This window comes from Mesocricetus auratus, unplaced genomic scaffold (assembly GCF_017639785.1).
Source record: "Mesocricetus auratus isolate SY011 unplaced genomic scaffold, BCM_Maur_2.0 Super-Scaffold_100010, whole genome shotgun sequence".
NCBI lineage: Eukaryota > Metazoa > Chordata > Mammalia > Rodentia > Cricetidae > Mesocricetus > Mesocricetus auratus.
In genome coordinates this window covers 64,385,770-64,410,783 of record NW_024429194.1, presented here as the reverse complement: position 1 = coordinate 64,410,783, position 25,014 = coordinate 64,385,770, and the positions used below count along the sequence as shown (strand labels likewise).

Here is a 25,014-nt window from a genome sequence, read left to right as displayed (position 1 = left end):
AACCTTGGGACATGAAATTCCTATTCATGTTTGGAAATTCAAGTGGGTATTCAGAAGTGGATAAAATAGAAAAAGGACACCATCAGTCCTAGGGTTCTCTGGTTGGGACTTGAGGCTTCACTGCTCATCTGTTCTGTGTCCTGAGAGCAGATCCTGTCTGTCAAGGTCCTGAGTGGGAGGGACAGAGTTGAGACCTGACTGTGCTGTGCCCCTCATAAGCCAGGATGAGGTCTCCTTGCCGGACTTTGAGCCTCAGGCTTAGTCGTCTGTAATATCTTCCCTATCAATGATAGCAATGTCACTAATGACCTTTCCCATTGCTGAGCTGTCACAGGGCAGAGTGTGGCAGCTGAAGATGATGTAGCATTCCTGAGAGTGTCCACAGCTCTGTCATCAGATCCCAGACACCTGTGAGGTGATGGGGCAAGCTGTGTGACCCCTGTCACTGACAGGGAAACTGAGATTCAGTTTGTCCAGGGTCTTGTGGTCCAGGGAGCAGATGTGCTACAGGGGGCTAGTTCTTGTTCCTTCTGTGATCCTCAAAAGAACCACTACTGTACTTTGCAGAGAAGTCTAGGTTAGGTATTTTAAGTTGTCATCTTCCCTGAGACTTGGTGTGTTTCTGACAGAAGAGAGAGGGGACAATAGTCTGTGATTCTTAGCACAGGGCTTGGAGAGGGTCATTTAGAACATTTACTTATTTATCTGGTGTGTGTGCGTGTACCATAGCATTTGTGAAGAGGACAGAGGACGGTTTGTAGGAGTTGGTTCTCTCCTTCTCCTCTGTAGGTTCTGGGGATAGAATTCAGGTCATGAGGCTTGGTGACAAGTCTGTTTGCCCACTGAGCCATTTCACTGGCCCTTGGGTGATCTGGAATTTGACTTGGCAGGGTTAGGCCAGCTCCATCCAAATGTCCCCTGGGTTGGGCCACCCCATGGTCGGTAGAAGTATTGAAGAAGGAACCCTGCCACCAGCTGGGAAATCCCCCTGTTTGTGTCTGCTGAGGCAGCCTTCATGGTACCTGGACATGTAGGTACTGGGAACATGGATCCACTTGTCATAAGACAAGTGTCCCAGTAGCAAGAAAGGGTGGGGGTCCTTTTGAGTCTAAGCCCCTTTGGTTTGAAGTTACAGTTTGGTACCTGCATGGAACACTTCCCCACAGCTAGAGAGTCATCCCAAGGTCAGCCTGGGATGACTAGTGACCAAACCACCCCAAGAAGGGAGATGAAATTAGATACTAAAGCAAGGCATGGTGGCATATGTCTGTAATTATGGCTCTTTGGAAGACCAAGGCAGAAGAATTAGGAATTCATGGTCATCCTTGGCTACATGAGTTTGATGCCAGCCTGGGCTACATAAGATCCTGTTTCCAACACATATAAAACAAAACCAAGCAACCACGCAACCAACAAACAAAAATCAATGCCCAGTAACTTTATTCATAGATGAACCTTAATACTTTATTTACTCCTTGCCCGAGTCAGCCAGTCAAGTTGGTGGCTGGAGTGAGTTCTCTAAAGTCCTGATAGTACACACAGCATTGATCATGCAGAAACAGGAAGGGAAGCAATAAGTTAAAAGCCACATAAGTTATGAAAAAATAATATATACTTTCTATATTTCATGTCCCCACTGAAGGTTTGTTCCCTTGGAAACTGATAAGTAGCCCCAGAGAAAGCAGCAGTGAACACCCGCGTTGGGGACTCAGGGTTGAGTATATTGCTGGGTTCCTTGGCCTGGGAAAGCTGGTAGCCCATCAGTGCCCCCTGCAGGCTTGGAGGGCGAGGGACCTTGCTGAACACCTTGTTTTGGAGAATGAGATGAAGGGGTGGAAGACAGGTAGGAGAGGAGGCGAGGGGTTCAGGACATGGGCGAGAGGGGAAGAAGGGAGGAGAGAAGGAGTCTGGCACTGTTGTGCCCTGAAAGTCCCAGAGCTGAGAGCCAAGGGTAAGAAGATCTCTGCCAAGTCCAGAACAGAATGGGTTTAGTTCTTGTTGGGGCTTCCTGGGCCAACTCAGGGCTAAGAACCTTCCAGATCTCCCCAGGCTTAGCCTTCCTCACAGTCAACCAGAGGCAGGGGGAGTAAGCTTGGAAGAAGGGAGGAACAGAAGGAAGAAGGAAACTAGGGAGAGTTGGCCCACTGGGTGGAATGTCCTAGATCATTGGCTATCTGGGGATAGAACAGAGGCTCTAGGAAGTGGGATTTGGGAGAAATGGGCATTTCTGGCAGGGTAGGCTCTAGGGCCTGCTGTACCAAAAGCAAGCATTGAGGTGGAGAGACCTGGTCTGGAGGCAGAGCTCAGGTTACAGGACGGTGGCACAATCCAGAATGACTGGGAGGTGAAGGCAAGGCCCGGTGTCGGGTTGTCATCTCTGGAGTCTGCTCCTAGGGTGCTGGCCATGGCCAGGGACGCTTTGGAGCCTAGTTATGGTTGACATTTTAGTCCCTAGAAGACAGTGGGTGCAGGTATCTGGGCCTCTTTAAGACTTAGGCTTCTGACTAACATACCAGGCCTTTCCTTTCCTTGTCCCCCAATACTGGGGAGCCTAAGGGCAGGAGAGCCAGGGGTCCTCAGCCCCCACGGGATAAAATCCAGTGTGTCCTTCAGCGAAGGCTGGGGCCTGGCTAGTGAGTAAGGATGGCAGCCTAGAATCTGAGGCAGCGGTGAGGCAAGGCTGAGGCAGGAGGTCAGGGCAAGCGCTGGGCAAAAGTCAAGCACCTTGTCAGAGCTGTGTGGGAAGAGGTGATTCAGAGAGTCAAGGATGTGACTGGCCCCAAGTTCCCCTTTACCAGCCAGGACGACCTGTGGCCAGGAGGTTGGGAGTGGCGAGTGAGACGGAATGGAGCTGGCGATGCTCTCTTGTCTTCACGGACCATCGAGAGAAACGAAGCCTCAGCTGGAACCCATCTCTCTCAGATCAGCATCTCCCCTCGAACCTGGAGGCTCCAGGCTACTGAAGTTTAGTTTAAGTCCCTCCGGCTACAGTGGAAGTGTCCTGGGGTCGCTGTCTTACTCTGAGGCCTCTGACTCCTGGGAGAGGTACTTCTCTGACATTTCGGTGATTTTGATTACAGGACCTCTGCGGTTCTTTTTCTTCCGGGAGGAGGTCTTGGAGAGGCCGGACTTGGAGGCAGCTGCAAAGACACAGAGTGGGAGGGAAGGGGCTGGAGGCCATGTCCATGATGCCTTTAGGGCCACGATCCCCCACACCCATGCATCCCTGTTTTGGGTCTCCAGGGACTTACTGGTCCTGCACCGGGATTGCACAGCACTGACCATGGTGGCAGAAGGCAGGTCCATCCTGAGGGGGGAGTCATGGTAGAGTGTGAAGGGAACCTGTGACTTTAACCCCATTAGAGTTTGGAGCTGAGGTTTGCCAAGTCAGGGTCATTCCCAGGCCTGTGGTTGCCTGTGGTGTGACCCTGACTAGCTAGAGCCCTGTCTTGTCTCTAGAGTTCCTAGAGCTTAGGGAGTGGAGGACCCATGGCCTCCCGCTTTTGGCTCCCCGGGGTGAGGGCGGGGAGAAGACTGGTATATGAGACCCAAACCTGGACTTCAGATAAGCCAGGGCGCCTGTACTCCCCCTGCCCCAGGGTCAGTTCTGGGAGCCCCAGCCCCTTCTTTGTTGTGCATACATAGAGAACAGGACTGGGCACTTAAAAAACAAAACAGAATATCCACCTTGAACCTTTAAAAAAGTGTGTGCGTGTGTGTGTGCGCATGCCATTACACGTGTGTGGAACTCTGAGGACAACCTGTGGGATTTGGTTCACTCCTTCCCCCGTGTGAGCTCCAGGACCGGAGCTCAGGTTGGGAGGCACTGAGCCATCTCACTGGTCGGACTCGCATGGCTTCCCTACACAGGTGAGCCTGCTTATCGTTATCCCACTTTCCTGCTGCCATGCAGGCCATGCAGAACTAGTGACTGGGTCAGGTAGGACGGCCGACCTGCCGGGTGGCTGCCGGTCAGCCCTGCCCTCGCCCCACCTCTCACCGGCTTTCTTCCCCTTCTACCAGCTTGCGGTAGGTGGCGATCTCGATGTCCAGAGCCAGCTTGGTGTTCATGAGATCCTGGTACTCGCGCAGCTGCCGGGCCATGTCCTGCTTGGCCTTCTGCAGGGCCGCCTCCAGCTGGGCCAGCTTGTCCTTGGCGTCCTGGAAGGCCAGCTCCCCTTGCTCCTCAGCAACCTTGATGTTCTCCTCCAGTTTCAGGCACTGCAGCCGGGAGGCCAGAGGGAGGGAGGAAGGAGGAAGGAGACCATGGTTGGGAGAGGCGGCGGGCTGAGCCTGGGTAACTAAGAAGCACCATTTCCAGGTGCGGTAATTGCACTAAGAGGGAGCTCACTTAGTCCTGAGGAGTAGAGAAGTCCCACAAGCCACCAAAAGGAGTCCCTACTGGAAACGGAGACTTAGGCCTCATTCCTGCCTTGCTGTATGATTGATTAGGCTTGGGCAAGGGGTGAGGGCCTGGCCGTGCATGGTGGGGACTTTCTGATGTCACAGTTGCTCTGGGAACTTTACAGAGAGTGTTTCTGTGAAGAATTCACACGATCCCCACAGCCAGCATAGCAGGCCACGTTCCTCTCAACTTTGAGGCCAGAGGCACGATAGACCTACCTGCCCAGGGTCACTTGGCCAGGTCTTGTGAGTATTCAGTGTGACTGAGTGTGAGTGTCTCATAGCCCCCAAGTCCCCATAGGCCCTTCAGGTGCTTTCTCACATGGCTCTTGATGGAGAGGATCTGAGACCGCAGTTTCTGGATGCGCACGTTGAGGTCTGCGATCTCACAGCGGCTGCTTTGGAGGCTGCTCCCGAACTCTGCTGAGCGGGCAGCTCGCTCCTCCAGCTGCAGGGGTGTGGAAGGGGGATGGTGAAGTGTGGTCTGATGCACCCCCACCATCTCTCCCAGCCTCATCCCTACTGCCCATTCTCACCTCCCTCTGCAGGCCTACATGTTCCCCTGGTGGCTTCCTCCTGGCTGCCCTGGGCAAGCCATGCATGTCCACACCTGACTGGTATGATGGCAACACTGTGACCCCCCAGGAAAGCACCCCCCACTCTGCTGTTCCTGGAGCCCTGCAGGGTCTGGCTCTCACAATTCCCATGCTGCCCATGGAATGACTGCTGCAAACCTCCCTGCATATGCTCCCCACTACTCCCAGAGCCAGAAGGCCTCAGGCTCCTCCTTTCTAGTCCTGCCCCTCCCTACATAGTCAGTTCCTAACCTGGCTCCGTGAATAGGCCTCAGCCTCCTCCAGGCTTCGAGCAGCAATGGCATCATACTGGGCCTTCACCTCCTCCACAATGCCACTCAGGTCAATGTGGCAGCGGCTGTCCAGGCCCACGGTCACCGACACATCCTTCACTTGTGCGGTAAGGTCTTTCAACTCCTGCAGCACAACAAGCAGGAGGCTCAGGACTAGTGGGGGAGGACTCAAGGTCTGTCTGCCACCCACAGTCCCTTTGTCCCCTCAGGAGGTGGAGACTGCTCCCAACTGCGACTTCCCAGGAAGTTAGGTGGCGCTTACTGCCCTCTCTGACAGGGCTGGCTCTGGCTTTCATACCCAGGCTAGAACCCCTCCTCCTGGCTGGTGTTGAGGTGGATTGGGGGACAGGCCCCTCCATGGTATCTTTCCCTCTGCTTCCCCATTGGATAGAGAGCCCCAAGGGCCTGGCAGGGTCACCTTGAGCTGTGGGCCCCAACATCTGTTGATGGGACATCCACGTTTACTGAATAGATGTTGGACCAGAGAGAATGGAGAATGATGCTAGCCAGGGTGGGGCTAGAGGCTGGCGAATCCTTGGGAAAATGGGTTCGAAAATCTTTGGACCCAGATGCAACTCTGCTAACAGAGTCATCTGTCCCCAGCACCCACTGGAAGTAGTCAATCCCTCCCTTGCACTTCGGGCCTGACAGTGGAACATGGTGTGGTTGTCACAGTGGTTGTCCTCATAGTTTATCCTTCCCTGATCAAGGGGGGGGGAGTGGCAGAGGCAACCACAGGCGGAGCAGGGGTCTACCTAACTGTGCTCGGTGTCACCCTTGGAGCACCAAGGACAAAGCTGTCTTTGTAGCACCAGGCTGACTCTCTACTGTCCTCGCTGACTTTCCCGTGGGAAGGCTTAGGGCTAAATAGAGAGACAAGTGGTAACAGGGGTCTCTCAGGGGCTGCAAAATGTTGCCACAAGCCTGGGCTGCTTCCTCTGGAGGTGCTAAACAATGAGCCAGGCTTTGTGGGGCCTTGGATGGGAGGAGGAACAGACTGTGAGTGTGGCTGCCAGCACTCCTCAGAGAGAGTGAGTCAGCGTGCCACAGAGGGGCAGGCAGGGAGCCAGGCAGAGGTGGCGGTGGCTCACTCTGTGGCTGTAGGGCCTGGACCATCGTCTCTTCTGGCATTTTGCAGACCCCTGTCTCTGTTTCAGTCACCACTCTCCTACCCGTGTTTCCGGCTGCTGACAGCCTCATTCCCTTTTGAAACTCTAGAGTCAGAATCCAAACAGGATGAGGGGATGGAAACTGGTGTGTGGTGCGTATCACTAGAAGTCTTCAGTTGTCCACTCCAGTTTTTTTCTTTACAGCTTTTCTTATTGAAAATGCATAGCCCCCTCAGGGTCTGAATTTTATCCTGTGCTGATGTGCAACACGCCCTTCAGTTTGTCCCTGGCTTCCGTGAGCTGGCACTTGGATCTAGAAGCTTGCTTAGGTCCTAGATCAGCTAGCTGGTTTACTCATGGGCCACTCACCCTGACCTTGGTTTGTCAGTTTTGGGACACTCCTCCCCATTCATCTTTATGTCTAGAGAGGTTGTGGTGGGGGGGGCTGGCACTTCTTTCTGGTTGCTTATATTCTGGCACAAAGATTCAGAGCCAAGGTGGGTCAGATGGACCTTATGGACGGTGGCGGGAGCCTTGCTCATTTGCTTGTCTGCAGCCTCGCCCACTAGCACTGCTTAGAAAAGGAGCCTTGGGTGCTGCAAGCATTCCGGAGGCCCTCTCGAGCTGGCAGGACCAAACTCAGGGACCAGTAGCTGTGGGTATCTTTGATTGATCTTTAGGGCAAAGGCAGCCTGGACCCCTGACTGGAATCAGGCCAGTGGTCACCACAGACACACCAACACTGCACACTGGGCACCTGCTAGGACAGTTTAGAGATGTGGTTCTGGGGATCCCCTTCTGGGCAGGCTGTGGAAATTAGTGAATAAGGATCTGTGATTGAGCCCCATGTCGTCCAGCCCAGGTCTGACTTGGCATCTGGCCCAGAAAAGTCTAGAGATATGGCCCAAAGATGCCACAAAGGACAGGTTTACCCTTTGGGGGCCAGGGGATAGCCAACATGGCCGCACCACCTCAGACCCTTGCTGGGAAAAAGCGGGCGAGGCAGGAGTGAGATAAACAGAAGCAGGAAGTGGTGTTCAGAGCAGCTGCGTGCCTGTCCAGACACGCTGGCCCCTCCGGGAACGAGGGTATAACAATGCTCACTTGTGTGGTGAGGTGCCACCTTGGGGTGGGCCCCTGACACCCCAAGTTGGCATGAATTGCAGCATAACACAGTTTAGAGTTTCCCTAGGGAGCTGGAGTTGGAGGAGACTGCTACTGCATATCTATCTATCTCACAGTATTCCCCATGGGGGCGGTGAGTGTTGCTTGATAAAACTGCTCTCGAAGTCACTGTATTCTGAATGCCACCACTTCGGATTCATTAGATAACTCTGATAAAGTTTTAAAACCCATCTGAGCCGCCATCTGTAAAGTGGGTACCAGGTCAGAACTAAGAACAGTTAACGCTTTTTAAATGTTTGCTCCATGGCAGACATTATCCTAAGTGGTTTAAGATCTATTAAGAAATAATTTCTGAGCCGGGCATTGGTGGCGCACGCCTTTAATCCCAGCACTTGGGAGGCAGAGGCAGGCGGATCTCTGTGAGTTCGAGACCAGCCTGGTCTACAAGAGCTAGTTCCAGGACAGCCTCCAAAGCCACAGAGAAACCCTGTCTCAAAAAACCAAAAAAAAAAAAAAAAAAAAAAAAAAAGAAAAAAAAAAAGAAAAAAAGAAATAATTTTTGGCTGGGGAAGTGGCTAAGTAAGCAAAGCACTTGCTAGGCAAGCATGGGGACCTGAGTTCAAATCCCCAGAACTCGTGTAAAGCTGGACAGAGTCCTCCTGCTTCTAAGGGATGGGAGATGGGAGACAGAGACAAAATTGTCGCTGGACGATGAAGGGCCAGCTAGACCATCACCTCACCACACAAGTGAGCATTTGAACAACAAAGTAGCGGGTGTGGCTCAACAAGGTGAAAAGTGAGGTTTCTCCCAGAGGTTATCATCTGACCTCTACAGTCATATACCCACGTGGGTGTGTATACACACACACACACACACACTCAGAGGCCAGCACAGGGCAGTATTCTTCTTTATATTTTATAGACGGGAAGACTGAAGCAACCTGCTCTGGTTCCCCTAGTTACTGAGCTAGATGCTAAATCTGGGCGCTCTAAAATCTGTACTCATTGATTGTTACCCAAATCCACAGAGTTTTCATGAGCACTCTGCCCATGGCTTCTGGGTGTGGCAGGCAGTGTTCAGGCTGGATGTATGCATGCTCTATGCATACTGTAGATCTAGTCAGTGGGAACCATCCAGCCATCTGGGAAGGGCCTTGTAGGTATCTAGCTATGTGTTCCTTGCTGCTGGAGAGGGGGAGGGGACTCCCTTTTTACTGGGACATCAATAGGATATAGATCTATACCTCCAGGCTTTTCTGATCAGACCCAAAGTTGAAACTCGAGTGTCCAGCCCTCTGTGGGCTATCCACAATCCACTGTGTTCTCCTGTCATGAGAGAGAGGTGTGACCTGTACTTCCCTTTGCTCATGCCTGCTCTGTCCAGGAAGGGAGCCACTCATTATCGTGGCCTTGGAGCACATGGGATGTGCCTCATCTGCCCGAGATGAGCTATTGTGAGTGTAAAATGTGCTTCAGATTTTAAACCTTCTGAGTGTGCATTTTGTTTCCTTTTGTTTTTGAGACAGCTCTCTCTGGCCTGGAACCCACTGTGTAGAAGAGGGTCTTGAACCTTTGCTCTTTCTGCCTCCTTCTTCTGAGAGTTGGGAATTAGAGGTGTGCCTTACCATGCCTGACTCTGAACATTGAGTAAGAAAAGGGAAAGTAAAGTAGTTCACTAATATTTATACTGATTACAAAGCAAAATACTCATATTTTGGATATATAGGGTTAAGGGAGATAAGTTATTGAAATAATTTGATCTCCATTTTTGGGAAGGGCAGTGGGAGTGGTCAAGTCCAGAGTCTCCTGACGCTAGGGAAACACCCCACCAAAAAGCTATAGCCCAGCCCAGCTTATTGTTTTAAAACATGCAAACAATGTATGTGACATTTTATGTGAGGTCCTGAGCATCAGATGATTTAGGTATCTGTAGGAGTCTTGAGACTGATGGCCAAGGGTGCTGTGGTGCTGTGAATGAGAATGGCCCTCACAGGCTCATATATTTGAATGCTTAGTCATCAGGGAGTAGCACTATTTGAGAAGGATTGGGAGGTGTGGCCCTGTTGGAGGAAGTGCGTCACTGGAGGTGGGCTTTGAGGTTTCAAAAGTCCTTATCAGGTCCGGTTCTCTCTCTCTGCCTGAAGATTATGACGTAAAACTCTCAGCTGCTTCTCTAGTGCCATGTGCTACCCTGCTCCCTGCCATTAGGATAACGAGCTAACCTCTGAAACTGTAATCAAGCCCCTAGTTAAATTCTTTCTCTTATGAGTTTCCTTGGTCATGGTGTCCCTTCATAGCAATAGAACAGTGACTAAGACAGAAGTCAAGGGACTCCTGTGCACATCTGTCTCAGAGCCCAGGGCCCTGTGTGTGCTGTCACCGATCCTCACCAACCCTTAGCTCCCAGCCTGCCCTATTTCCTCTCCTGCTGTGGAGCATCATACAGCCTTCCCACAGGGCCAGACTCTCTCTCTCCCTCCCTCCCTCTCTCTCTCTCTCTCTCTCTCTCTCTCTCTCTCCCTCTCCCTCCCTCTCTCCCTCTCTCTCTCTCTCCCTCCCTCCCTCTCTCCCTCCCTCCCTCTCCCTCCCCCTCCCTCCCTCCCTCCTTCTCTCTCTCTCTCTGTCTCCTCTCTCTCTCTCTCTCTCTCTCTCTCTCTCTCTCTCTCTCTCTCTCTCTCGGACTCACCTTTCTTGCACCCCTCAGATCCCCAGCCATGCTCTGATGCTCTCTTCTGCCCTTTAGCTTGATGACACCACTGATGTCTTTGTCTCTCTGAGCTGCTCACCCTCTCTTGTGGCCTGGTTTAGAGGTACTTGCTGACTTATTGGCTGAGTTGTGCTCTCCTCAGAGGAGACACTTGTCCCATTCAGGAGGCAACACACACCTGGCACTTAGTAGGGACGCAATGGACATTTGAATGGGTTGGTTCACATCATATCCACACAGGCTGCTACTGTTATTCTCCTCAACTTAGAGATGTGGAAAAAGAGGCACAGAGAGGTGACAGCTTGGACAACCTTACGCACATGATAAAAAGGAGGAGTCAAAACAGGGCCCAAGAGCGAATGCTCCATCTGAATGGAGTTCACGGGCATGGCTCCTGGGAAAGGTTCAAAAAGTCTCTAGGACCTATCTCTGGCAATGCTTGGGTCTGTTGGTAATGGCCAGCCTCCTTCTGCCTAGGCCTCAGCGCCAGGGCCTCCACATTGGCTTAGAGCTCTGAGTTTGCCAGGCATTGGTGAGCACAGATTCTGAAGCACTGGCCCCTGATGCCTGCCTGGCTCACACCAAGCCAGAGGGAACTTGGGCAGAGTAAGCAATCTGTAAGCATGGAGCCTTGGGCAGCCCAAAGGGTATGGCCTCGTTATGGAGCTAGGAAGGGTGCTTTTCAGTGCTGCTGGTGTGGTCAGCTGTGGGTCTGCCTTCTGATTGCTCCTGAGGGCAGGGCTTCTCTCTGCTAGGCTCCATCCCATAGCCACAAATGGCTATCAGTCCCATAGGGGTCCTGGGATGCTGAGCCTGCAGGAAGAGAGGCCCGATCTCCCCTGCCAGGCTGGGAAGCTGCGCTCAGACATCTGTGGGGCCCATTGCAGAAATCTGTTTGCCCTGTGGCAGTGACTGGCTCTGTGCCAACCTTGGCTTCATTGCTGTGGCTTGGTACCAGTTGTTGGTAGCATATAGGCTTTGGGACCCCTCAATCCTAGCAATGGTTCTCTAGTCCTTGGTAGATTCTATCCCTCACTTCTGAGATAGGTGATATGGAGAGAGAGAGGGAAGGAGAGAGAGAGAGAGACAGAGACAGAGACAGAGACAGAGACAGAGAGAGAGAGGGAGAGAGGGAGAGAGGGAGAGAGGGAGAGAGCCAGTCCACGGTAGGATACCCAGGCCAGGCCCTTGCTGGATAACTGTTCCCCAGACTCAGCAGAGGACCTAGGAGATAGATGGGGGTATGTTCTGGAAGCTCCTCTCTGCATTTGCCATATCGTTTTAAATTGTGCTGAAGCCCATCCTGAGTCTTCCTTGTCTCAGCCAAGAGAGGGAGAGGGTGAAGCGCATGCCCATGAGAGCTAGGAGCAGTGCTGTGGAGTGGACCACAGGGCCTAAAGGTGCTCAGTGCAAGTGGGGTGTGCACTCAAGGCCGGTGGCACTGATCCTTGCCAATGCATTTGGTCCCGTTTGCCAGCACTCTAGCACACACGAAGATGGCTCTCTCAAACAGAGTGAATCTGGGGACCTTGCCCCTGTGTCAGGGAATGTGGGGCAAAGGGAAATGTAAGGACCATTGACGCCCAGAGAGGAGGGCACTTGAGAAGTTTCAGTGACGTCATTGGCTGGAAATAGTGACTGTTAAACATTCCATTACCTCCCTTTGTATTCCTTGCCCCAGAGGCAGTGAGCACTTGGCTCCATAAAGACCTGTTCTCTCAGCCAGGCGTTGGTGGCGCATGCCTGTAATCCCAGCACTTGGGAGGCAGAGGCAGTCGGATCTCTGTGAGTTCGAGGCCAGCCTGGTCTACAAGAGCTGGTTCCTGGACAGCCTCCAAAGCCACAGAGAAACCCTGTCTCGAAAAAACAGAAAAAACAACAACAACAAAAAAACAAATAAACAAACAAAAGACCTGTTCTCTCACCTGCTCATAGACGGCTCTCATCAGCTCGACGAAGCTCTGCAGGCCTTTTAGCTTGGTTTCCAGTTCAGTTCGTCGGAGACACTCGGCATCCAGGTCCTGGAGTTGGGAGTGGAGGTGAGAGATGGAGACTGAAAAAGCTAGGGTTCAGGGCAGGAGTTGGATGGGGTAGCTTCTGGGAAGGGAGATGTTAGCCAGAGGAAATGTGCCTTTGAGCCTGGATAAAGAGGCAGGCCTGGGCTCGACCTTTCTCTCTGTCTACTGGTCCTGCAGCCCAGGTGCCCTAGAGCTTTGCTTAGGCATCAAGTAAAGTGGGACAAAGCTGGAGACAAGGGCAGAGGGCCATGATGGAGGGCCCTAGGCATTGGGCGGTTACCTTCTTCAGCTGGACAAAGGTGAATTCTAGGTCTGTGCGCTTGGAGATCTCATCCTCATACCTGTGGGGAGAGGCGTTCTTCAGCAATGTTGTGGAGCTTGGGATTTGGTTAAGTGTTGTTCTGTGAGGGCCCAGGTCTCTGTTAGACCTCTCCATGCTCTATGTCACCTAGAGAAGTGGCCATTCTGAATGTGGTGGCATACACCTGTAATTCTAGTACTCGGGAGGCAGAGACAGGAAATATTCTATAGACTTGAAGCCAACCTGGACTGCATGTTTTAGGTCATTCAGGGACTACCTAGCAAGGCCCTGTCTTAAAAAACAACAAAACCAAACCAAATCAAACAAGAAACCTTTGCTCTTTCTTTGGCGGACACAATCTCAGGTCTTCTAAGACACGCCCTCCCTCCCCTGTAACTCCCAGAAGTGGCTCCCCACTTCCTGGCTCTACTGCACAGTCCTCTGGGAAGCCTCTCTGACTGTGCACCCCTTTCGTGGTGGCTTCTTTTCCCTCCTGACACCCAGAATCACAGGCCCAGCTGGGCCACGTCTGTGTTCTGTCCTCTCTCAGCACCCCGATCACTCCCCTCTTCCCAGGTTCACTCTGTCCTGCGGCTGGTGACCAGAGAGTGGGATGCCATCTTATTCTGTGACCTCCAAAGGAGGCAGGAGAGAGGTCTCCAGTGCACACTTCTCCCAGCCTCCCTTGCTTCCCGTGTGGAAGGCTGTGTGGGGGCCGATGGAGCCTGCCCTGTTATGACAGTAATTCATGGCCTGTCTATGGCACACTCCAAAACGTTCTTTCATGTTGCTTTTCTCTTGAGTCAGGCTCGCCTTGGGTTTGCAGAAAGGACTCTGCTGGGTGGGGGCAGGATCCTTTGGTCCCTCACCATATCCTCTCCTAGTTAAGACACTGGTCTTTCATAGCGTGGATGGCATCTGCCAGCCTCAGGTGTCCTACACCAGCCCTCAAGGACAGCCCAAGTGGATGGACATGGAAGTGGGTTAATGTCTTCTCTCCTCTCCAGGAACGCCTGACTCAGGACTCTTAATTACAGGCACCTGCCTGCCCCAGTCCCTGACCTCGAGGCAGGGCCAGTGTCACAGTGACCCTGTCAACGAACTGGACCCACATGTTTTCTGGAGGGGAGCTGACCTAGGAATGACAGTATTCACAGGGCATCTTGGGTATGGGCTGCTTTTGGGCTATCTTGTGTTCCAGGAATCTGTGAGGGTCTCTGGGCAGGGTGCTGGACAGGGGGCATGCATCAGGGAGAAAAAAATGCTTCAGGAGTCCTGATTACAGGGTGTACATGTTTACGTGTGTGCAACAGGTACCATGGTCTCCCTTCCCCTGTGCCTCCTAACACCCTCTCCTGTGACCTTCAGAGCTTCCAGCTGGGGAGGACCTTGGGGTCCTATGTAACAGTGAAAGGTGCTGAGGCCTCTAAGGAGTGCCGGCTGAGCAGGGAGTTCAAATGCTAGCTCCCTTGCTGAGTAGCTGCATGACTTGGTTACCTCACTTACATGTGTGTGTTCTTTGGCCATGACCATGGAAATGTCACGAGGGCTGCAAGTGTTTGCTGCAGGTCTGACACTCGTGACCATTTGAACCTCTGCCATGGCCTCCCACATAAAGCCTCTGAAAGCCCTATGGCGAGTGGGACTGACCCTCTGAGCTTTGTTACCAGCCTTCAAGGTCGCCTGACTCAGGCATGTTTCCTATTGGACTCTCAGAGCCCCAGTGAAGAGCCTTGTCTTGGCTGAAGCCAGGGTGACCCTCATCCTACAGCTACCTAAATACAGGTGGCTGGTCAGCAGCGTCTGACTTTCCTCTGGGTAGCAGAACCCGCCAACCTTGGGAAGGCGTCTGGTGGGAGCCCTGGGTGTCAGGTCCCTCCCTGCGCAGTCCTTGTGCCCTTCTCATCTCTGGGCAGTCTCCTTGTCTGCCTCCCCTGTGCACGACCACATCATCCTGTCTCCTGTCTCTGTCACTATCCCACGAGTTCTGTTTTTGTTTGTTTGTTTTTTGTGTTTTGTTTTTTGAGACAGGGTTTCTCTGTGGCTTTGGGGGCTGACCTGGAACTAGCTCTTGAAGACCAGGCCAGTCCCGAATTATTCACATAGATCTGCCTGCCTCTGCCTCCCGAGTGATGGGATTAAAGGTGTGCACCACCACTGCCTGGCCCCCGGTAGTTCTTAATTGCTTAAGGCTTATAAGGAGCCTGGCTGAGCCCTGCAGAGCTGTCTACCCTCCTGAAAGATGTCTTCATGGGGATGAGGGGCAGACCCACCAAGTAGAGACCCACTGGGAATCTGGGGGACACATATGCCAGGACTTTGAGGGGAGCCCATATGGCCCCCCAGTAGGGAAGGATACCAGGAGAGCCAGAGTTTGAGGGAGCCTGCCTAGTTATCCTGCTAGAGGTGGCTTCGGGTGGGCTGATGCCTGAGCTCCAGGCTAATGGTCCAGTGAGAGGTGTGAGGCCTGGAACTGGGTTCCAGCCTGGGGAGGTATCCAGTCTTTCTGAATCTCCTGCTGTCCATTCTCAGCTCTCGGGTGAGTTGGAAGGATCCCTTTCTCAAGGGGTGTACAGCCTGCTGTCTGATGCTTAGCTAGACTCAGCCCCTAGTCACACCCCAACCACAAATCTCTGTTCACCAATCAACTTGTGTGGCTCTGCCGGCCCTGAGCCTCTTGCTGTGGGAACTTGGGCCTGTTGCTTCCCCTCACTGGGCCTCTGCTCTGTTCTTAGTAACTAGGAAGATAGGCTAGCAGGGCCTTAAGGTTTCTGGAAGTCTCCATCCCCACTGCAAGGTTCAGGTGATGCCTGTCTCCTGTCCCACCTCCAATCTGCCACCAGCCTGCCAGCCACCCACTCCCGAACCTGTTCTCAGGCCATTTTTAGACTGTCACGACTGCCATCCCCCACTCCACCCCTGACCTTGTTTATGTCTGGGAGCAAGACTGAGCTCATCACCCTGCAGAGGCAAGGCTCAGCCTCTCCCTGTCAGGTCTCCACCCCACATCACCAGTTTCAGCTCTGGCCTGCAAACCAAACACTTCTGAAGCCCCTCTGTGAGACCCCACCTGAGAAGAGAGAGCAGCCTGACACAGACAGGAAGTAGGCGGGTCAGTGGCTAGGTGACAGCAATCAGCGGTGCCTGAAAGGGACTCAGCTGTGGGTTCCCGGGGATGCCATGCTGCTCTGCCGTGGCCACTGAGGGTGGCAGTTTTGTTTAGTGGGCCTTGCCTTGTGCCTCCTCTGAGGCTCCCAGTCCTATTAAGGACCAAAGAAATGGGCTGCTGCTTCTGGTGAACAGGTGTTGGGCAGTTCCAAGTGACTGGATGCTCACGTGGGTGTCCTAGGACTTAAGAGGGCAGGGCTCTAGAGGGGAGGGGGCCTCCAAGGTGAGCCCCAGCTTAGGGTTCCCAGGCAAGCTGTCCTACCTTCTACTCTGTCTGGATGCTTCTAGAATAGCTGGTTCTACCTCTGATTGGCAGGGTGTGGGCCACACTGCAGGGCCAGGATCAGCCATGCTTGGTTCCCTACCCCTTGTCCCATCCTGGGTGAGGAGGGGACTCAGGGATATAAGCTATCTGCTCAGCCTCAGCCTCTTCGTCCTAAAAGGCTTGCCTACAGAGTGGACACCTCAACTCTGAGCCTCCCAAGTGCTCATTCTGCCTTCCTAGGCTAGCCAGAGCAGTTCAGCCTACGCTGGGCAACTTCAACCTTCTAGGGGACAGGAAAGTCACTGCCAGGTGCCAACGTAAACTCTGAATTTTTCCCTCTTGGCGACTGAGGTTAGTGCCAATCACCATGTCCATTTATTCAGGAGGAAAGAGAGGCCAGTCAGTAGCCTATGTTTTCCTGAAGTCACAAGCCTAGGACATAGGGTGAGGATGAATATTTCCTACTTCAGTACCTAGGCTGTGCTTGTGACTACTGGGTGGTGCTTGCCATTTATCCGTCTGTCCCATCGTGCGGGCAGGGGCTATATTTTCCTCATCTTTCTGGTCCCCCAGCTACCTCTATGCCCACAGCACCCCTTAGACGGGGATTGATGAAGATGAGCCCTGCCTGTCCCCTGCCTGCACTGCTGTGCTTCTCCCTCCTTTCCGGAGACCAAGATCAACACCCAGAGCACACTGTAGAGCGTGGCCCTTCTGCAGTTTTGCTAGAGGCAAGACATCCTGTCCCAGGGCAGCGCACAGGAGCCGGCATGTTCGCAGGCTCAGGAGGGGCTGCTGGAGCCAGGCCTGTGTTGTGCAAGCACCCAAGGGCTTAGCTGTAAGCCACTGCAACTAAATCTTGGTAGATCCTGAGGGTCTCTGCCCTAGGCTGATCTCCATGCCTGCAGTATTGACAACGGCACGTGTGCTAGCTTCACGAATTGTATCTGGAGAAGACCCACGTTCCCCGTTCCATCTTTCCTTTCTCCAGCTGGGGAGCATTCCCGAGTCCAGCCTAGTCCCCCCCCCCCCTGTTCCCAGTGCGTGAGACCTACCTGATGCGAAACTCCTCTACTTTCTCTAGCACCTGCAGCAGGTTGGCCTCCAGCTGTCCTCGCTCCTGGCTCACCTTGCGCAGCTCCTCCTGCAGACTGCCCTGGAATGTCTCGTAGTGGTGGCTGAGGTCGAAGGTTGCTGTTCCCTGACCTTGTAGGAAGCTCCAGCGGGTCTCCAACAGCTGGTTGCGTTGTTCCAGAGCTTGTACCTGCAAGAGCAGGAGGGCGCTGAGTAGGTCGTCAGGCGCCACATTGGGTTCCCTGGGCAGGCTAGGGGGCCCCAAGGTGGGACTTCCCGTGACAGGGCAGCTCATCCCCGGCACTGACTCCACTCAGTATGCGAAGCCACCTCCAGCTCTTGGCTGTTGAGTGGAAGATGCTGAGATAAGACAGCATGGAGGTGGGGCCAAGAAGGCTTCTAGCCTGGGCTGGGCCTGCAGTGAGGGATGGGGCTAGGGGTGCGGACCGCCTGCCTGTCACAGGTCAGGTCTGGGAGAGCCCAGAAATAGGGGCTTGGGAGGTATCAGGGTCCTCCTGCCTCTCCTCCATGGCAAGCCTGGTCTCATCTATCCTTGAAACCCAGCAAGGTGGGCTTACTTGGTACTTTAGTGCTAGCCCTCCCGACCGGCCCAGACTTGAAGATTCTTTGAGCCTCAGTTTCCCCAGCTGGAAGTTGAGGTCGCTAACACTGCCTGCTGTGTGCGTGTGTGGGGGGGTGGGGGTCAGAACATGAGAATGAGCTTGGGAGAGTGGTAATTGCCAATGTGGATGAGGTGCCAACTGTGCACCAGCCTGGTTCCAAGTGCTTTCGTTTCAACTCCTTTGAGGCAACGCCCTATGGAGTGAGTACTGCTATCAGCCTAGTTTCAAGAGAGGGGCACCCAGCCCACAGAGCTGTACGAATTGCCGGAGGTCACAAAATCACCAGGCAGCAGAGCCAGGCCTAGCACCTGGGTTTTCATTTGTTTGTTTGTTTTGGGACACGTAGGTCTCGCGTATTATAGGCTGGCTTTGAGCTCACTCTATAGCTGAAGATGACCTTGGTTTCTGATTCTCCTACCTCCACCTTTCAAGTGCTGACACTACAGCTCCTGGTTTAGGTGGTGCTAGGGATCTAACCTGGGCCTTTATGCACGATAGGCAAGCCCTCTGCCCACTGAGCTGTGTCCCCAGACCTGCACGGAGATCATGAGACCACTGTAATGTGTCTGCTGTGGGCAGGGGCATTGCCACCCTGGAGCTCAGGGCCCTTCTGAGGTTGGCTGTTCTTCCAGGCAGGGTCAGGGTGGCCTTGACGATGGGGACAGGGAGGTCCCTGAACTCTGGGGTTTTCCCTAAGCTCTGACCCCCACCCTGTGTTGGACTCTTACAGAGACACCAACAACCTCTGGACCACAGCTAGGCCCCCAGAAAGCTGCTTAGTTCTGTTGTAACCTCAGTTTCAACCGGAGTGTATCCCAGCGAGATCAAGACATCCTGGCTTTGTTCACACCTTGCCTGTCCTCTGGGAATGTGTGTGGGGGGGGTGGTGCCTTCCTCCATGGCACACATGCTCCCAGTCCCATCCCCCCCCCAAGGATGCCCCCATCTCTCATCCCAGCTCCTCATGTTCCCTCCCTGTCAGCCTGGGGGCCCTGAGTGGCTGCAGCAGGAAGCCGTTCTAGCCATGAGGATGCGGCGCTAACCGGATGGTGGTGTGCTGAGGGTACTGGCCTTACTCCCAGGGCCACAGCCTGAAAGGGCTGCAGCAAACATTTGGCACCTTTGTTACTGGTAGGGAGGGGAGCAGGAGCACTGGGTAGAGGGATGGAGTGTGACGCTGGTGAGCAGTCATTCCCCTGCCTCACGCCCATCTCACTGGGAAGTTCTGTGTGACGATGCCTTAAACCTGTGCAGAAACAGGTTCCGTGGGACTGGAGGTCAGGAGGGTTCTGCCTGGCTTTGTGTGTGAGTGAGGGAGCGTGTGTGGGGGAGTATTAGCTCACCCCACCTTCCCTCCGTTTTGACTAGCAGGAGTCCATGTTTACACTGAGGGTGCGGCGAGAGGAGAGACATAAGGCTCCTACCTCCACCCATGAGCAAAACAGAAAAACCTTCCTACCAGGAAGTTCTTCCCTTAGTCTAACATCAGTCCCCAACGCTTCAGCATTCTTCTGTGGGGAATGCTGTGAATTGGGCCAGCCGGCACAGTTGGAGGACATTGTGCTCTCAGGGTACCAAGGACAACCTCTGTCTCCCACTGGCCTTGAGGAGTCTCTTGTCTCAGTGGGTGGGGATGAAAACTCATCTTTAGCTATGGTCTTTCTGCTGGGCTCCTCCCTGTGGGAACAAAGGACTAGGGAGGGTCAGCGATCCCAGCTGTCCCCAGAAGGCTGTGCCGTCTCTAGCCTGTACCCCCCGCTTGCCCTATGGGTCACAATGGCAGCGTGGCAAGGGGCTCCCTCCCAGAGCAAGTTCCTGGTCTGTCTGCTTTCTTACTCTACAGTGGAGGAAACTGATGCTGGAAGCTAAATGGAGCTGGGCCCGGCTGGCCAGGGCTTATGATGTGAGATGTGTTTCATGGGGACATCAAGCAGTCTTTAGAGTTTTGGCTGGAGCTGGGACATACCTTGGAAGGAGCCCAGCCACTGAGTCTGCAGGGAAACACTGACAAGGATCCCTGATACGCTGGGAGAATGTCAAGTTCCAGAGACACACAGGAAACTGGCCTGTGTCTGATGCTGTCAGGGCAGGCATGTCTGAGACCTTTGGGGCTGGCATGGCCTGCCCCGTCTCTAGGTGTCACCTAGGCCCTTGGCTTTGGTAGTCCTTCCTCAGCACCGTTGCCTAGGCTGTCTGCACGTTGGAGATCCTCTACAGCAGCCCCCAGTGGATGGGACCCCATCCCCCTACCCTGTTAACCCTCCCTTCAATCTTCCCACTGGCAGGAACACAGGCTGACTGTAGCAGAGCCTGGAATCTGAGGCAACTTTCGAAAGGAAACACAGACCATAGATGAAGGAAACACCATGGCAGCAGTAGGGCCTCTCCACCAGCCTCTAGAGGGACCTTCCCTTCTACACACACAGTTTTTGAAGGGCGGCGGTGGGTCCTGAAGGGGGAGGTGAGTGGGGTGTTCCTCCCTCTTCTCTCCCAAAGAACCTCAGCCCTGCTCTGGGCTCCTGTACCTCCCCTGCTGGCACTTCTCTCTGAAGCCTGGCTGCACCTCTCCCTACAAGGGGGCTGTACCCCTGCTCTGCAAGAGCCCCCTGCTCTCCAGGCTTGGGGTGTGTGTTATTGGAAGAGGATGGTTAGTTCTGGGAGATTCCTGCACCAGGATTATTTACTACACTTCTTAGCAAAGGATCAGAAAGCTTGTACTATCTACTAGATTGTTCTAGCTACTTCTCAGAAATCATCCTGTTTGATTGACAAGCTCATTATACTGTTGTGCCCTGAGTCCCAGAGAGGTTCAGCTATTTTCCCAAGTTTATACAGCAGGCTGATGGTGGGTACAGGATTTAAACTCAGAAATAGGGTTCCTCAGAACTAATGTTTCCTTAAGTGTCAGCTCATCTCTCTGGGACCCCTACAGCCTTTGCTTAGCACAGGGCTCCAATAACCAGGGTCCCCAAAGGGCTGGAACTCACAGTTCTCTGCACCCTACAGTGAAATGCACCCCACCTGAAGGGTTGGGAGGCTCCAGATCCCAGATCTGCTAAAGAACTTCAAAGGCCTGGACCCAGGACCCCAACTGTGAGGACTCCTTCCCTGGATCCACACCCATGGCTCCCACCCGGGGCCCACAGCAGTGGCACAGGGTGACATCAGCATTGGCATGGTTCGAAGGAGAAAAGCCACCCATAGAAGCCAAATTACATAGTTCAGCGAAGCACTCCTTTTAAGGGATTAGCGAGGCTTGACAAGGAGGTGACTCTGCAGTGCCTACCTCCCAGGCTATGGGTTCCCTCTATGCAGGCAGGCTGTGGGAAGGGCAGCATAGCCCCTCTCCCATTCTGGACACCTGAGGTGTCAAGGAGGAGACTCTGAAGTAGTCAGATGCATCAGGGAGAGGAAGACACCTTTCCTACCTCAAATTCAGATCAAATCTAAACTCTATTGCTTGTTGACTGTGTGACCGTGGGCAAGGCACCTGGCCTCTCTGGTCCTATTGCTTCATCTACACAGCTGGGAAAACAACAGCTGTGGTGGTAATGCTGGTGCTGATCTCAGCCTACTAGCTAAATTCCTGTGGGGTTCAGGCATCTGGGCCACACGTGATAACTCTTTTCTCTCTTACCTCTGTGTGTATTCCTACCTCTTGGGACTCTAAGGTGTGCAGAGTCAGAAACCAAGAGGCAGATGAGGACTGGCAAGGGGTGGGGGGGAGGCTGGACCTCTGCTGCCTCGGAAGTGAGGAAGGCAGCTCTGTGCAATGGTCACAAAATGTCTTTCTTTGCAGCTGAGGAAATCTGAGGTAAGCCTGTGGAGTTCCCTGTGGTGCCTAACACGCCAGCATGTGGTATAGTCCCTGCAGCTGGGGCACAGGAGGAAGCCCGGCGGGGAGGCTTGTTCACAAGAGGTTTCTCGGAGTCCTTGAGTGGGCACAGGTTTGGGAGCTTGACAGGACTTCCTGAAGCCCTAGGCTAGCTGCAGTGAGTCTAGGAGGTGTAGGGGCTAAGCTGCTGGGGGCCTGGCCCTTCCACCTAGGTGAGTGCAAAATAGCCCAGCTGTTGGCTGCTGGCCAGGCTGTGACACAGTTCCCTGCATTCCTTTCTCCTGACAAGTCAAAGTTGAATCTTTACTCATGTGGCCTCCCCCACGGCAGCCTCCTTCAGACCCCACACACCCCTCTGGACCTGCTAGCAACAACAACAGCTCTGTGAATGAATGGGGAAGGCAAGCGGGGCAGGCAGCCTGGAGGGAGAGGCTTTAGGGCCAGAGGTTTGAGTGACAGGTCAGGAGGGCAATGTTAGCAGTATCTCCCATCCACCTGCCTGGGAAGAGGCCAGCAGGCCACACTTCCATGAGAAACACTCCCTTGACTACTACAGGAGTACCCCCTCTCCCCAAGCCAGGCGGCATGTCCTTATCCAGATACCCCTCAGAGTCCATCCTGGAGTTTGCTCCAGACACCTGGATGTACCAGGATTTCCTATCCCATCTCTGCTGGTTTAACCATGCTGCATCCCCATTGGCTAGGGGCAGGGGTGGGGCGTGATGACCGATGCTCAGGGAACTGCCAGCGAGGGTACCTGGAAGGCCTGGCGGTTCTTCTGCTTTGGTGCCCAAACCCACTCAGCTCACCTTGCCAATCAGGGAGGCAAATTTGTCATTGAGGACCTTCATCTCCTCCTTCTCTTGGTTCTTCTGCTGCTGGACAGCTGGGTCCACCTTGAGGTCCAGAGGCACCAGCAGGCTGGAGTTCACAGTCACCTTGGGGATGATACCAGCTGGCCTATAGCTTGTGAGGCTTCGGGAGCTGAAGCCAGGCCCAGGGAGCCCACAGCTGCCCCATCCTGAAGTCCCAGGCTGGGGTCTGCCCGCAGATGTCACCTCACAGCCACTGAGGCTGCTGAAGCCAACGACGCAGGAGCGGTAGGCCATGGTGGCCCCCCTGGGCCTGGGAGCCTGAGGGCTCACCAGTGAGCGAGGGAGCTTTGGAGTGGTGGCAGTCGCCTCCTGTCACAGCCAGGGCCGGCTGGGGACTGAGGCACAAACACCTGCTGCATGGTGTTCATTAGCTGCAGGAGGGTGGGGCTCTTCGAAGCCAGACCAACCTGTTAGTTAGATGATTGGGTTCCTGCCCCTCCCCCGTACCACAGCTTTCTGTCTGCCCTACAGGGGATCTGCCTCGTTGAAGGGGCTTGTCACAGTCCCCTATAAGCGGGCCCTGACTGAGGAGGGGGCCTGAGGCTGGGCCGGCTGGGTGAGGCAGGGTGGTCTGTGCCAAGAAAGCAAAGTTCCACAGGAAGAAGCAGGAAAGAAAGGCAGGTAGCCAGCCACAGATCTCTGCATACCTGAGGGCTGACGTATCTGGGCTTGCATACTTCTGGAAAAGATGAGGCAAGTGTAGCCGTGAGCTCTGAGGGTAAGATGACTGCCCTGGGCACTGTGCCAGGTTGGCATTGGAAAACAGCCCCTTTGTTATTTATTTTCTATCCCTCAGAGTGTCCCCTTCCTTCCCTCATGGAGGGTCGGCTGTGCACACCCCACTGACTCAGGGCTGCAGGAAGCCTGTGGTCAAGCCCAGAGCTCTTGTCTTTGGAAACAGGACACTGTAGAGTCACCTTGGCTTACTGATACAACCTCATCTATGTGGCCAGATTTTACCCTTATCTGAGAAATGGGCTGAAAGTTTTAGTCACAAGTCTAGAATAGAAGATCTACTTCAAGTAGCTGGCCCGGGTTCAGAGTCCCCTGAGGGACTGAGATGGTTTCTTATTGGATGCCATTCTACCTCGGGGGTGTCAAGAACCTTCTCCTGCCTTCGCCCCCAACTCTCTCCTTGCTGGCCACTCACACACCTTCTTTGTGGGGCATCTGGTGCAGAAACAAGTCAGCGAGGGGCCTGAGGAATTTTGAGGAGTTACAGAGTCCCTCATCCCAGGGCTTGACCAGGTCCAGCTCCTCCATGTCCAGGGATGCTCTCCTCTTACCACCACCCTCCTGGAGTGGCACAGCCTCCTTGAGCACAGAGAGGAGGGTGACTGTAAAAAGCGAGGGGACTCAGCCCCCGAGGAGACCTGAGGCAGACGAAGTCTCCAGAGGGCAAGCTTGGTGAACCACGTAACCTGCCTTGGGCCCCTGCCTCAGGTCCAGGCCTGGTTCCCACTCATATGGACACTTCAGGTTTACTTGGACACAGAACTCTGCAGTGGGGCCGTGGATTCCAGGACCTGCGGTATGTGACTGGGTTCCCAGGACAGTGTTTGCCCGGCTTCTGCAACTACAATGCTGTGTTCTGCACTCAGCAGCCCTGACCTCCCTTCATCTTTCCCTGGCCTGGTATCTGGATGGCATGCGGTCAGATCTGGTGTCAAATGTTTCCTGGTAGGCCCCTAGCGCTCTGAGGAGGCAGTCGATGGCATCTGGTCTCAGTATGGCCTGAATGCTCTCTCATTCCTCACACAGCCTCCGTTTAAGGTACACGCTGAACTCACCATCTTAGTACAGAGGGTGGGGTGATGTGCCTGGGCTCAGGGTACTGGCTGTCCTTGGTGACTTTGGATGCCAGGGGAAGGGTAGGTAGGGGGAAAAACTGAAGCCGGTTTTGTCTCCTTATTGTTGGCCTCAGTCGGTCACTTTCCTCTTAAGGCCCACTTCAGCCTGTCACTTCTTTCTGACTTTGGTAGGTTCTTGGTAAATCTCTGAGCCCAGACAGGCCGCAGTCCATTGTCCTCAGATGGCATTGAGGGACTTGTCTCTGGGGCTTTCCAGGGGGGTGCTCTTGCCTCTTAACAAGAATGGGGGGCATGATAGCTATGGGGTGGGACACAGGGGCCACCTGTGGCCTCTTCTCAGCCCCACACTGTCCTTGGCTACTGTCTGTAGGGTGTCTCTGACTGTCACAGTCTGATTGCCAAACAGGAATAGCAGCAAAAAGCCCAAAATAAACAAAGTTGGCACTCTGCTCCACCCTACCTCCTTGGCCCTCCCCTGAGAAAGTCCCTCTCCTGACCCCATCCCCCTCCAGCTCTACCTGCCTCTCCACCTCAGGGTGGGCATCCTGAGGCCCATCTGATCAGGCTACCTGTGGAAGAGGCTTTCCCTGTCAGCCAGGGAGGGCATCTACCTACCTTTTCTGAACTCAGACAGGACCCTCTCCCACCCTTGCAAGGAGCCAGGGTTCCAGAGACTGAGAGCCCACAGAAGCAGGAAGCCTGCGGGAGTGAGGGCAGGAGACGGGGACATGCAGTCTCCTTGGAGACTGCCCGGGTCCTTCCTGGCTGCTCTCCAGAAGTGTATGAGTCTGGGCAAGGATGTCCAGCAAGAGTCCAGCTGGAAAGGATATG

The 25,014-nt window shown here is 54.0% G+C and overlaps 1 protein-coding gene across 2 annotated transcripts; it reads right to left on the bottom strand.

Moving 5' to 3' along the window:
- Positions 1-1,423: 1,423 nt before the first annotated feature.
- Positions 1,424-22,857, bottom strand: Krt80 (keratin 80). 2 transcript variants are annotated; one of them, XM_005067272.4, is made up of 9 exons: positions 22,307-22,847; positions 17,021-17,229; positions 12,512-12,572; positions 12,139-12,234; positions 5,232-5,396; positions 4,727-4,852; positions 4,001-4,221; positions 3,252-3,307; positions 1,424-3,140 (listed from the first exon to the last, which is right to left on the bottom strand). In XM_005067272.4, the coding sequence occupies exons 1-9, from the start codon at positions 22,604-22,606 to the stop codon at positions 3,016-3,018; spliced, it is 1,359 nt and encodes a 452-aa protein (XP_005067329.1). In that variant the 5' UTR covers positions 22,607-22,847; the 3' UTR covers positions 1,424-3,015. The 2 variants fall into 2 exon arrangements, with proteins under 2 accessions (XP_005067329.1, XP_040609710.1); XM_040753776.1 differs by lacking the exon at positions 3,252-3,307 and having other exon boundaries at positions 22,307-22,857.
- Between the last annotated feature and the right edge of the window lie 2,157 nt (positions 22,858-25,014).